Raw genomic sequence first — 14,307 nt, 5'->3', positions numbered from 1 at the left:
TTACTGTAATATAATATATAAGTATTGAAATGTACATCAATTATCAGTGTATCATAACAGAGTGAATAAAGTGAAAGCTCTTCCTAAGCTAATTAAACATGAACATTCTAATTCTAGTGAATTTATGTTGTATGCATAATTCATGAGTATGTGTGTTTTGTGTGAGCATTGCTCTGTAAATTATACTGGACTAATTGTGTGAGAGGTCATTAAAGGCTCACCTCGTTAATCTCAGAGTGACTGGAGTACTCAGGGAGCTGTAACTGCTGGGTATTTTTGTCCACGGTGAAGTTAACTAGTCCTCGAACCCGCTCGATGCTGACGTGGTGCCAGTGCTGGTCGTCCAGCAGACTGCCCAGTGACACGACAGGGTGAAAATCCCCCGACAAACCCCTGCCTGGATCAAACACACGATCAGTGGATGGTTATGAGAAGGCTTGTTGATGTTATAAACGCTTGGTTAAACTTAAATATCTTTCGAAACTTAAAGTTAGAAATAAATGCAATGGACATTTTTTATTTCTGAGATGCTAACATGGATTAACATGGAGGTCATGTGACAGCAATGTAGCTGTTTGATAAATTTGTTGCATATACAGTTTTACATAATATTTTTAAGCATAATAAGTAGCATACATAATTGACTATACAGTATGCAGCAAGCAGCTTGCAGAAAATCCTGATTTTGCAGAGTTAGACACATTCCTGGGTCAACATACACTATATATTGTCAAAAGTGGTACAGTCATGTTGGAACAGATAGGGGTCATCCCAGAACTGTTCCCACAATGTTGGGAGCATGAAATTGTCCAAAATGTCTTGGTATGCTGAAGCATTAAAAGTTCCTTCACTGGAACCAAGGGGCCAACCCCTGAAAAACAACCTTACACAATAATCCCCCCTCCACCAAACTTTAAACTTGGCACAATGCAGTCAAGCAAGCGCCGTTCTCCTGGCAACTGCCAAACCCAGACTCATCAGACAGAGAAGCGTGATTGGTCGCTCCAGAGAACACGTCTCCTCTGCTCTAGAGTCCAGTGGCGGCTGCTTTACTCCACTGCATCCCACGCTTTGCATTGCACTTGGTGATGTAAGGCTTGGATGAGCTGCTCGGCCATGGAAACCCATTCCATGAAGCTCTCTACTCATTGAGTTTGGAGGGCTGTAGCTGACTCTGCAGAAAGTTTGAAACTTCTGCACGCTGTGACCCTCAGCATGCCCTGACCCCGCTCTGTGATTTTACGTGGCCTACCACTTCCTGGCTGAGTAGCTGTTGTTCCTAGTTGCTTTCACTTTGTTATAATCCCACTAGCAGTCGAGCGTGGAATATTTAGTAGTGAGGAAATTTCCCAAATGGACTTATTGCACAGGTGTCAACCTATCACGGCACCACGCTTGAGTTCACTGAGTTCCTGAGAGTGACCCATTCCTTCACAAATGTTTGAAGAAGCGTCTGCATGCCTAGATGCTTGATTTATACACCTGTGGTCATGGAAGTGACTGGAACATTTGAATTCAATGATTTGGAGGGGTGTCCCAATACTTTTGGCAATATAGTGCATTTTGTTGATCCTGGAACAACATTCCTGACAGAAAATGTACCTGCTCTGCATCCCTACCCCTAAACCTAAAAAGTCAGCAGGAAATGATAGGTAAATAACACTGATGTAGAAGCACTTAACCCTGTTTGTAAGCCACAACTTGATCAAATATGATTGGTTGATTATAATGTTGTTCCATGATCAACAAAGATGCTGCCCTTGGTGAAGTCAGGTTCTGCAAGCTTGCAAGTTTTCCTTTCTGAACATAGCCAAGTTAACAGAGAGATAAATATGAAGTGTTTTCTCTGGCTGCAGTAAATATAAGGTTGCTGTGTTATATTTACTGCAGCCAGAGAAAACATCTCATAATTACATACCGTTCCATGAAATATGTATAATATAAGAAAAAGAAAACTAAAAATTGCACGGTTGTTACATTAACTATAACTAAAACAATTAATGAAATTTTCATTAATTGAAATAATATTATATATTAAAATGTAAGCTTTTTTTATATCACCTAACTGCCAAGTGCCAAGGCAACATTTCTCATCTTTGTTGAAGTCCTAAAATAACCTCAAATAAAATAACAAAGTAAAACATAATAAAAACTATATAGACCTACATTATCAAAAAAGGGCAGAAATACACAACAAAATTAATACAACTTTAAAGTGAAAATATAAAAAATAAAACATAGTTAAAAATATTTAACGCCAACACTTAAATAATACAGACACTGAAATATAGACCTGCAGGAAACTTCAATTACAAATGTGCCACAGAATGACAGCACATCATAATTGCAGAAAAATATTACACTGAAATAGCATTTTTCCTGTAAAATGTTCTCTAATAATCTTTGTTAAGTTTACAACTTTGAAGATTTTTTTTTCTTTTAATTGTAGCTGCCATATCTGGTTGACAAGGAAAGTGTTAAGGTGAGGCAAACGGTACTTTAATAATCCAAACAAAAGGCAAAACAAATTCTAAATATTAGACTTGCAGACACTGAAGAAACGTGTCACAGCCGCATGCATGTTCTCCCTCGTATACGCAACACACACATCTATCAATAATTCAACAGAGTTACAGTGGGCCGCTGGTCAGTTACCATCAGAATACAAACAAGCTCTGCTTTGTTTTTATGCACATGCGAGGGCGGCTGTACGCTCTGATGTCATTTAACATTTAGTGTTTTGCTGCTCAATATTTCATGATCTTCGTGCCTTTTAAAAAGCATGCATAGCGGCAAATTTCTGCTCTCAGCCTTGACCTCTCATGTTCGCTCATATGACAATGATACTCATATTTGTGTTTGAAGAGCAGCTCTGATTAACACCACAGGCACATGAAGAAAAATAATATATGACAACACTGAAACCTCTCTCCTCTTCTGTTATCTCGGTAAAAGTGACCCTGAATTTTTGACAATTTTCGCTCAAGGCTTTCTACATTGGATATCAAGAGGCAAACCCATCAAAGTACCAAAATAGTAAACAATCTTCTTTAAAGGATTAGTTCCCTTTAAAATGAAAATGTCCTTATAATTTACTCACCCCCATCTCACGCAAGATGTTCATGTCTTTCTTTCTTCTGTCGAAAAGATATAATGTTTTTGAGGAAAACATTCCAGGATTTGTCTTCACATAATGGACTTAAACGTCAACCAACGGCTTGAAGGTCCAAAGGAAGGGCTTTAGAAGCCCTTATAAAATAAAATAGATTTTTCGATTAATCCTTTTTTTTTTTTTTTTTATGTAGTAGATTCAAAATAATTTCTCAAAGGCCACAAAGTAGTTTACCATGCCTGCAGCACTCCTGTAAATAACTGAAGCCTCCGCGCCTCCATCGCCCCCCGGTGGCCGGTCCCAGTATAGCCGCCCCTCCGTGTTTTCTAATGGACACGACTCACGAGGCAAACTAAAAAAGTTCCCCAAACTTCCCCAAAGTAAGTTTTTGTCATTGCAGGCCGTTTTTATCATGGTGATTTCATTTCAAGTGTTCGTTTTTTAAAATAAGTTTAGTTTTAGTTAGTTATTTGATGCTATAAAAATATGGAGTGTGACGTCATGATTGACAGCCTCTGAGTGAAGTCGTCACTTACAGACTTTTTTCCGAATTTCAGGCAGGGAGCAGATTGGAGCTTTAGCTTTAATTTCTACATTTCCATAACTGTTAATTTCACACCAACATAATTGTTCTGCATCTGCGAGAGTGTGGGTCTATAGTGAAAACTATCACAAACATCCTTTAAAAAAAAATCTCCAACTTCAAAATCATCCGTCATCGTTGTTTAACCTTTTTTGCTAAATGATGTTTGTATTAAGGCCTGTTCACATGGGACGATTTTCGCACGAGTTTATCACCGACGTTTAACGCCTCATTACTAAACAAAGGGCGCTAATGTGAGTGTGCACACTGACACGAAAACGGCAGGCAAAAAAATCGTCATTATTTTATGTTTATGTTTTTTTGTTTTTTTTGACGTGCGGTGTTAAAAACAGGCCAACCAATGAGATTGGAGCTTTTGTTCATGTGCCTGGAGCTGCTGAAGTTACAGTAAAACAAGACTTGGTAACTCAAGCACAAAACGGCCTTGCCGAGCACACATTGATACGATGAAGTAGTAGTAAATAGACAAAGAAGAGGATGAGCTGCTAATCCCTGTCCAAGCAGCAACCTCCCGCGGCCTCTCTTGAAGCCAATACTGAAGTAATTTAAACTGCAATTCCTCGACTGGCCACTAGAGTCAGGCTCCAGAAGGGAGCAGAATGTTATTGAGCCCCATGTTAAAATTCCCAACTTTACAGCAGAAAAAAAAACATGTCTACAGCCTGGTACAAATTGTGGTTTTAGTCTATACGGCTAATTTTGCCCTTCATGACAACTGAGAGGGAGGTGAATTTTTTAATACTCCTTAGTTTACTTTATATAAATCCTTAAAGTTCTGCATAATTAAGGGCGTGGCCACTTGATTGACAGGTGGATAGCCATTTATCCACCGTCTATAGTCATTGCTTCACCTCAGCCCATTTTCTGTTATCCAGGAGCGACTCGCGATGAGGCGCTGCCAAGACAGCAACGGCCAGCTCGTCTCTACTTTACGCTTCAGAACGGATTATCGGAATCCTATGGGTGACGTCACGGACACTACGTCCATATTTTTTTACGTCTTTGTAAAGTCACACGTAAGTCTCTTTTCTTCTTCTGTGTGACAAGCGAGTATCAGAAGCGTAAAGTGCCGCAGCACCACCTTGTGTACGGGAGCACCATCTACTGAATGTGCACATCACCAGTGAACACTCAAGACGTGCCGAAAAATGTCTCGTAAAACGCTGGGGAAAAGCGCACGCGATATTCGTCCCGGTGTGTGCGTTTTGTAAACACAGGGGTAGTCCTTCTGCCTACGTCTAGCGTGACCTTTCCAACGGTGTCCACTGTGTCAAAGAGCATTTTTATTTTTATTTGAAAATGAATGATGGTTTCGCTAGATAAGACCCTATTCCTCGTCTGGAAACGTGCAGAGACTCTGAAGCCCTTCCTTTGAAAATGCATTGATTTGGACCTTGAACATTTTGGTTGCCATTTAAGTCTATTATATGGAGAAAAATCCTGAAATGTTTCCTCAAAAAACTTAATTTCTTTTCCACTACAGAAAGAAAGACATTATCAAGACATTTTGAAGTGACCTAATCCTTCAAAGGGAGCCTATTATGCCCTTTTTCAAAGTCTTTGACCTAGAACAGGTTTTCATGCTTGAATGTAAAAAAAAATAAAAAAATAAACTCTTTCATGCATTCTCCATTGTTGCAGCTCCTTTCTTCCCGGTCTGTCAGTAATGCTCTGTTTAGTTCTGTCTCAATGTTTCATGGAGTTCAGAAACACTGACACTGATATAGAGAATAAATGCCGCTGAAGGGACTTTGTGCTTTGAAACTTTGCAGAACTTTTTAATGCAGCAACATTACACTCTAGACAGTTGAAAATGTAAAAAAGCATAATGAAGATTATATTCATTTATTCCCATTCTAAAAGATATTTCTTACTGCTGTAAACAAACCCTTCTAAAATGTTTACCACTGTCACCTAAAAGTCGTCCTGTTTATGCGATGGATAATTTTTTCCTTAATATAACCATAAAAACACACAGAAGAAGCTGCTTGAGTGTCAAAGCAATCGCTGAAGTAAAGCTGCTCTAAACATCTCGGCCCACACCACAGTTTATTTCATAGATCTGGAGCTGAGAGCTGTCTACTTTAAGGGCTAAGGCTTTAAAAGTTACTGTGTTACACCAGCCAGTCTCAGGTTGTGTAAAAAACATGCAGGGATTTATCATAATGTCTCGTTGATGTTAATTGAGCTTCTGTTTGATATTGATGGCAATACATTTTAAGTGTTATTTTAGTATCACTTATATCAAGCGTATAGCATCAGTTCTGGCAGGTCACGTTAGTCAAGCTCACATTAGCTGCCTGTCAGCCGATCACATCTACCTATAGGAATGTGACGTCTATCACAGCAGACATATATACTGTAAGCTCCTTCAGTACTATCAGCAGCTATCGTGTTCCTCCAGAGCTAAATACCCTCCTCCGTCCAGGGCGTTCTTATTCCCCTTGAATCAGACTAAATTCCCGAATTCTGTTGTTCATTTTAATATTGACATTAATGATATCTGCAGTACATCATGTTGGTTCTTCTGTTCTGTTCATCATCATGGCTCTCCCTTTTCTTATCAATGCTAGGCTGCATGGATGCGCAGGGAGCTCTTGCCCAGAACAGAACAATCCCGCCAATCTAAACTATATTCTAATTGTCAATCATCTTTGACAATAGAATTTATTATGAACTTTTTTATATAAATATTTTCATTTCTTGTTTAGGTTTTAAGTAATTCCGTTAGGTGCTTTTGACTTTTTTTTGTTTTTGTATCGTTTAAAAATAATAATAATTTCAGTTTAAATGTTAGTACTTCAGCTAGAACTCCAGTTAGTTGCAAAAACTAAAACTAAAATGCATATCCACTGTCACAGTCATGTTCTGTTTGTTTTGGTTTTCAGTGTTAGAGCAAACGTTACACTGTGACTGTATTACTATGGATATGAATGTATATTTAAAGGGGGGGTGAAACACTCAGTTTCAGTCAGTGTCATGTCAATCTTGAGTACCTATAGAGTAGCATTGCATCCTGCATATCTCCGAAAAGTCTTTATTTTTTTAATAATTATATAAGAAAGATGCGCTGTTCCGAGTCTTTCCGAAAAAAGCCGAGCGGGTGGGGGCGTGTCGTGTGAGCGGAGCTAAATAATGACGTGTGCAGCAGCGCGCTGTGTGTTGAGTCGAGTGCGTCGTAAAGCTGTGTCATCCCTAACAGCGGGAAAAAAACTTTATTCAAAATAAAAATATGGCTTTTAATCAGATACAGCCATACATCTATGATCCGGAATCAGACCCAGAGGCTGCAGTTGAACAGGAGCAGCAGCAAAAACGACTAGAGCAGGACGTCTCTATGTGGTACAAGTTATACACTAACTATATAATATGCTTAGCGGCTTGTGTTATTTACATATTTATACTTGAATTATATCGTCGTATTTTTGTCTTTGAAGGTGTACATGTGGGAAGTGCAGTTGTGCACGTGTGTTTGTGTGTTTACGCGTGGTTTGTGTAGACAGTAAGCGGACTAAAAAAAACACAGACATTTGAAGCAGTCTCACTCACCCTTCTAACGTTGGGACTGCTCCATCATTCAGCATTAGGCGATTGGAAAAATTCGGCGTCGAGCTGGGCCTTGTTTATGAAACAGTCGGCACCGAAATGCAGCGAACAGATATAAACATTCGCGCAACTCAGTTGCTGATACGGAAAAGCAAATTACATCCACTGTTGCCTTAACGCGGGGTTTTTGGCGAATCTGTGCAGGACTGTCTTGGTCTGGCAACCAAAAACGCACTTTTTTGGTGACATTATGTGCTATGTGTAATTGTCACCTGTCCAGCATCCTACAAACCAGCGCTTTGATGGGCGTAGGCTGTTGCTTTCGCTCTCTCCCTCGCTCTCTCTCACGCGCTTCCGGTAGAATTGTCCGTAAGGCCCATACAAGGAAATTCCGCCCCCACTAACGTCAATGGGGACGCATGATCTCAAAAAACTTGCCGAAACTTATGACTAACCGGAAGTAGTATTTTTGACAAAGAAATACTCCCATCAAACGTCCACCTTAACTTTTGAAACTTTGTCTATGTTTAGTATGGGATTCCAAGTCTTTAACAGTGTAAAAAGATCAGTATGCATGAAACAGCATTTCACCCCCCCTTTAATGCATTTCATTTGCAAAAACAGTCTGTAAATAGACCATGAAAGGAAAATCAAAACAGATTATTTACTTTCTCAGTTCATGCCTCTGGTCTTATTTTGGATCAGAAAACTCATGGGTGTGTCATAATTAATGTCTGTGGCAACCTGCAAAACAAACTTAAAAGAGATAGATCACCCAATAATGAAAAAAGCACATCCATCCATCATTAAAGTAATCCATACGCCTTCTGAAGCGAAAGAAAAACCTCCATGTTTATATTTTATAAACTATAATCATATGCTTCACGAGTCGAGTTCTGGCAGAAGACTGGCCTCTGACCCGACGCATGACGTAGGATGTAGGACTAACGCAAGCTCAGGAAAGAGTAGTTCAAATAATTCAGGACGGCAATAAGATAGGAGGAACAATCTTTTCTGATGAAGTTCTGCTTCATGTGAGCTGCATCTAGATCAAATTTTGTGGTGATATCTGCTTTAAATAATGATGTGCCATATGCACACGATTCAGGATGTTACAAGTAAAAATGTCACTTGAAATCTACAGATCTATTTTTAGTTCAATAAATAAAAGTGAGTAAATTATGAAGTGATGAAGTATCGGTCAGTACGATCAGAACATTGTGTATAAACCCTACAAAGTTTGGGCCAAAACATGAAGCAGTGGAGCACAATGTAAACAGACATTTTGATGAATGCAAACTACCAGCAAAATAAAATAGTTTGGGATATGGGGCATAAATCTTCATGTCACAGCATGTTTGCAGATGTATTATTCGGCACAGACAGCAGCGAGTGTTTGCCAGCGACTAACATCTGTCTCTGCATCAAAACAACAACAGCGCCACATAAAAACCCTGTTCAGCATGTCTGACTCTTTCGGATTATCGGGCCAATGCGCTACATTTCAGTACATTGGTGCTGGATATTTATTTAGGTTTTAGATGTGGACGTCAGAATATTTCAAGGACAATGAAGACACAATGAATCCACTGCCTTTCTCAAACAAACCAATGAAAATGTTTAAAATATATGATGCTTCAAACTTAAGCTTCAACATACTTTATATAAAATTCAACCTGCAGCATGTCCTGCCTGCTGAGATATGATCGCTGCTTCATCCAGTGCTGTAATCTTCACATTCATAAATGCCAAAGTCAAACGTCAAAGGCAAATCCAGCAAGCATGTTTAACTGTCAAACCAGGGATGGTACTATACTTCTGGGAGCCCTTTAAGGGGTTCCTGTCAGTGTATTATTGGTCTGGTGATAGCCAGATAAATTAATTGGCAGACAGCATGAGGTTTATTAGGCTGCTGTCACTTTAAGATAGATCTAATTAACTGACAAGTATTCAATTCAAAAAGCCGAGAAAATAATTTTTTTGTCATAGACTTTGTGTATTCTTGAGTGAATTCGGACAGCCGCTGTGTGTACGATTTAATGTGGGATAAAATGAGTGCACTCAATAACGTCCAATATGGTTTCGGACACCACTACAAATGGCTGTCCCCTCAAATAATGCCTTATTAAAGGGTATAGGGGTCGATTTTAGATTCAGCCATGGTCTTGACCAGAGGTGGTGAACTCCGGTCCTGAAGAGCCACAACATATGAAGCTGCATGGAGTGACTGATAGTCAACGTTCGCTCCTAATCGTCGAGGTTTTAATGTCTTATAAAAAACAACCCAGTGAATGCCATGTTCTTACGGCACAGTAAATCTCATCTTAACACGAAAGGCACGGCCATCATTGGACAACAGACAACAGCCGAGTGTCATGTGTATTTCTGACAAACGAGCCATTATCTGAGCGAGGCCGAGAGACCACTTTAGCACTTTTAGAAACACCTCTAATAAATGATGGCAGGCATTTTCGATTTGCTTTAAATTATGGTGAGAGCAGAGAGCAAAATGTGCCGAGAGAGTGGCAGTTAGACTTCAGTTACTTTATGATGGAATGGCGGCTGGATGTGCCGAGATTTACAGAAGCGAGGCATTCAAACTCGTCCGGTCTGACCCAACTGAGCTCTAAGAGACAAAATACATAAATATAACTGTGAAGCTGAGATATGACGAAAACGCCCCATGCTCGCCGCTTCCTCCAGTGCTGTAATCGTCACATTTCCAAATATCAAACATAAATGGCAAATCAAACACAGAGTCCAATTAATACAGACAGGCAGCATGGAAGTTTTACAACACTGCAGTAAAAGGAGAAAGTACGGTATATTCGCTAAAGAAATCTCCTTTATATCGCAACTGTTTCTCCTACTCGACGGAATTGATATTACATGGAGAGAGACTTCCTGCCACTCCATGTGTCTCCAGCAAAAAGATGGCAGTAATCTCACATGTGCCAAAAACTACAGTTGTACACTGCTGTACGTGTTTGTGACGCTGGCAGTGACACCTGAATGCTGTGATCACAGATGGCACATGGGAAACTGTGCCATACTGGCTGCTCACGACAGGCCTCTGACCGACACCTGAAGGCTTTTCTTTAAAGTCTTAAACCTTTTGAACAAGCCTTCTGAATTTACCAGCATCCCTAATTCATTAGTAGAACAGATCTGTTAATCTGCCTAAAATCAGAGATTTTAACTAACAATAAACTTAAACTACCATATGGTGCAGATGCAACATGGTAATTTCATGTTTTACATGTATATAAATATAATATACCATACTGTGTTTGACCCTCTTTCGCCTTCAGAACTGCCTTAATTCTACGTGGCATTGATTCAACAAGCTGCTGAAAGCATTCTGTAGAGATGTCGGCCCATATTGACAGGAGAGCATCTTGCAGTTGATGGAGATTTGTGGGATGCACATCCAGGGCACGAAGCTCCCGTTCCACCACATCCCAAAGATGCTCTATTGGGTTGAGATCTGGTGACTGTGGCGGCCATTTTAGTACAGTCAACTCATTGGCATGTTCAAGAAACAAATTTGAAATGATTTGAGCTTTGCAACATGGTGCATTATCCTGCTGGAAGTAGCCATCAGTGGATGGGTACATGGTGGTCATAAAGGGATGGACATGGTCAGAAACAATGCTCAGGTAGGCCGTGGCATTTAAACGATGCCCAATTGGCACTAAGGGGCCTAAAGTGTGACAAGAAAACATCCCCCACACCATTACACCACCACCACCAGCCTGCAAAGTGGTAACAAGGCATGATGGATCCATGTTCTCATTCTGTTTACACCAAATTCTGACTCTAATATCTGAATGTGAATCTGAAAATCCCAGTAACTGAGGAGATTGTGAAATACTCAGACCGGCCCGTCTAGCACCAACAACCATGCCAAGTTCAAAATTGCTTAAATCCCCTTTCTTTCCCATTCTGACATTCAGTTTGGAGTTCAGGAGGTTGTCTTCAACAGGACCACACTCCTACAGGCATTGAAGCAACTGCCATGTGATTGGTTGATTAGATAATTGCATTAATAAGAAATTGAACAGGTGTTCCTTATAATCCTTTAGGTTAATGTATATTAGGGATGGCGAAAACTAAACATTTTCTTGACCGACCACCGAGCCTCATTAGCCGGTTGAAACCGGTTAACCGATTAGTTTAAAATATGCTGCACTATTTGAAATAATAGCCGCGAGCCGCGCCTGCAATTTCGCGCGCTCCACTTTATTCCCATAGGTGACGTCAAGCGACTTTAATGCGCCCGCATAGCATTCCGGGAACGCAGCGCTGCAGTTGAACTGATTTCAACGCACAAATGACGAGAAGCGTCACAACATCACGCTTCAGTCGTGTCGCAAAAGTAGATCTCCACGGTCACACACACACACTGTCCCGGCGTCGCCGTCTCTTCCACTCACGTCACTTTTTTAAAATTTAAATTCACGTCACTTTTTTTGTGATTGGAGGACAAATGGCTCCTTAGTTTCGAAATGGTTTGGGTACAAGGTGATCGTGTTGAAAATAAAGGCATTTGTCTAACTTTAGACTTATTTAAGAAAATGAGAGCTCCGATGAGACGCTGCTTTAGTTTGAGGTAGTGCTAACAATAAGAAAGAAAGATGATGATCAACACCTTATGTGTTACCACTGAACTGTAGATGTAAAATATTTCCAAATGTAAGCCCATCTTATGCGGAACGACGCTTCATACTGTCGTCTGCCCTGCCTCTATAACCTCGAGTGTTTACTTTTTGCAAACCTTGAGAGCGCAAACCCAAACGCTGTGACCTCGTGCTAAATGTTTTTATTGGTTTATTAAGTACAAACAGGAGAGTTATGAAAAATTGAGTGTGAGGGATTTGTTCACTTCACACAAAAAGATTTTGGAATGAGACGGCGAACTGTAGTAGCGTTTAGTCCACTGTCTATAATAGCCTAATTTAGAGATCACTTTTTTTTAACCGACAGCAGACAACTTTGATCGGTTAACGTTGATACGGTCAACCATCGGTCAAACGGTCATCGGTTAACATCCCTAGTGTATATATATGTGTATATATAATAATCCTTTAGGTGTTAGTGTGTTAGTGTGTTTGTGTGTGTGTGTGTGTGTGTGTGTGTGTGTGTGTGTGTGTGTGTGTGTGTGTGTGTGTGTGGGTGTGGGTGTGGGCTGGTAATCCCTACGTTCCCACAAAGATGGCAATGTCCGAAATCCCTGTCCTTGTGGGGACATTTTTTGGTCCCCATGAGGAAAACATCTTATAAATCATACAGAAGGAGTTTTTTTGAGAAAGTAAAAATGCAGAATGTTTCCTGTGATGGGTAGGTTTAGGGGCAGGGGCAGTGGAAGGGAATACATACATCCACTAATATATATATACACATACATACATATATTCACGCACACACGACACAAACGCATTGTAGCATTTTTATGACATTATTTTCAAGACAATTAATAACAGGCATTTTTTTGATTTCACAAAATGTGCTTAATTATTATTAAAATAATGTCACAATGGCTCTAAAATAAGCTCGTATTTTAAGCAAAGCATAATTTCTTAAGTATAATAGAACTTTTTACATTAGTTTTTTTTGGAGTGTAATATGACCCTGACAGATTTTGAGAGTCATTAAAGTCTTTTTTTTTTTTGACAAGTTCATCTTTCTTTAGTGTGTAATGTTGCTGTTTGAGCATGAAAAATCTCTTTCCAAAGCACAAAGTCCCTCCAGTGGGACTTCTTCTACATCAGTGAACTCAAACACCTTCATCCTATTCTTGAGTTTTCTTCCCGGAACGGACATGTCACAATATTCCTCATTTAAATAATAAATATCCAAAATAAAGGGGCGGGGCCTGGTTGAGTTAGTTAGTAGTGTGTTCAAACTGCCGGTTATAGTACGGGGCGGGAAATTTCCCCAACATGCTCAAAGCGCTTGACCAATCACAACACACTGTTCCAGCCAACCAATCAGAGCACATTGTGCTTTTCAGAAAGAGGGGCTTCAAAGGGACATGAACTAAACAGAGCGTTAATGACAGACTGGGACGAGAGGAGCTGCAATAAGTAAAACATAAGGTGTTTTGAACAATCAAGCATGAAAACCTATTTTAGTAGAGGCCAAAAATAACATCAAGACTTTGTATAAATGCATAACAGGTCCCCTTTAATAAAAAAAAGATGGCATATGAATATGGTACATGCATATTAGTACCTTTTCTAAGCTGTAGTAAGAGTTTTCCTTTGAATAACTCCAAAGCGAGCGTGTGTCCGCTGTGGCCTTCCATATGAAGCAGCATCCCAGAGTTCTGCAGGGTTTTGAAGTTCATGGATAACACGTCTTTGTCTGCAGGATTGGCCCCGTGAGCCGGCCTATAGAGCAAGTGACCACTGCCATCAAAACCGGCCACATCAGACCCTGAAAACACACGAGAAGCAAATAAACAGTGTGGATAGAAAACAACACAAAGATCAGAGTAAAGAGATCACAATGAGCTGGGCAGCAAAAATGACATTTATGATTTATGACACCAATAGTTTCCCTCTAAGGCTTGAAATGAATGCAGTCATTTAATTATAATGAACTAAAGTAAATGAACAAGCAAGCAAGCAAACAAACAAATAATGAGTTAAAATATATAATAATCTAATAATCTAAACATCTTTGATTAATAAATAAGTAAATGATGAACACATAATAATAGGGAACAAAAATAAATAAGAATAATGTAAAATAAATAAATAAACTGATATAAATACTGAACTACAACAAATACATACTGTAAAAAATAAACTAACAAGCTAATGAATAATAATGAACTCTTAAGTAAATAAATACTGAACTACAATGCATAAATAAAGTACAATAATCAAATAAATAATGAGCTATGTATTAATAAATAAAATGAACTAGATAATGACCTATAATAAATAAAAAAATACATTTAAATTTATTTATTAAACAATAAATTTAAATAAATAAAAATGAATAAAAAAAGAACTATAATGCATAAATAAAGAAATAA

General features: G+C 39.2%; 1 protein-coding gene across 2 annotated transcripts in view; it reads right to left on the bottom strand.

Moving 5' to 3' along the window:
- The window catches only part of cntnap3 (contactin associated protein family member 3), a 183,274-nt gene that overhangs the window by 81,464 nt on the left and 87,503 nt on the right, over positions 1-14,307 (bottom strand). For both annotated transcript variants that reach the window (XM_067433994.1, XM_067433993.1), the window contains exons 5-6: positions 13,497-13,700; positions 222-397 (exon numbers count right to left, since the gene is read on the bottom strand). In XM_067433994.1, coding sequence (XP_067290095.1) covers positions 222-397; positions 13,497-13,700 — 380 coding nt within the window. The remainder of the gene's footprint in view (positions 1-221; positions 398-13,496; positions 13,701-14,307) is intronic.

This window comes from Pseudorasbora parva, chromosome 23 (assembly GCF_024679245.1).
Source record: "Pseudorasbora parva isolate DD20220531a chromosome 23, ASM2467924v1, whole genome shotgun sequence".
In the NCBI taxonomy this organism is placed as follows: domain Eukaryota; kingdom Metazoa; phylum Chordata; class Actinopteri; order Cypriniformes; family Gobionidae; genus Pseudorasbora; species Pseudorasbora parva.
The sequence above is the reverse complement of the archived record's forward strand: the minus strand, read 5'-3'. Positions and strand labels throughout refer to the sequence as shown.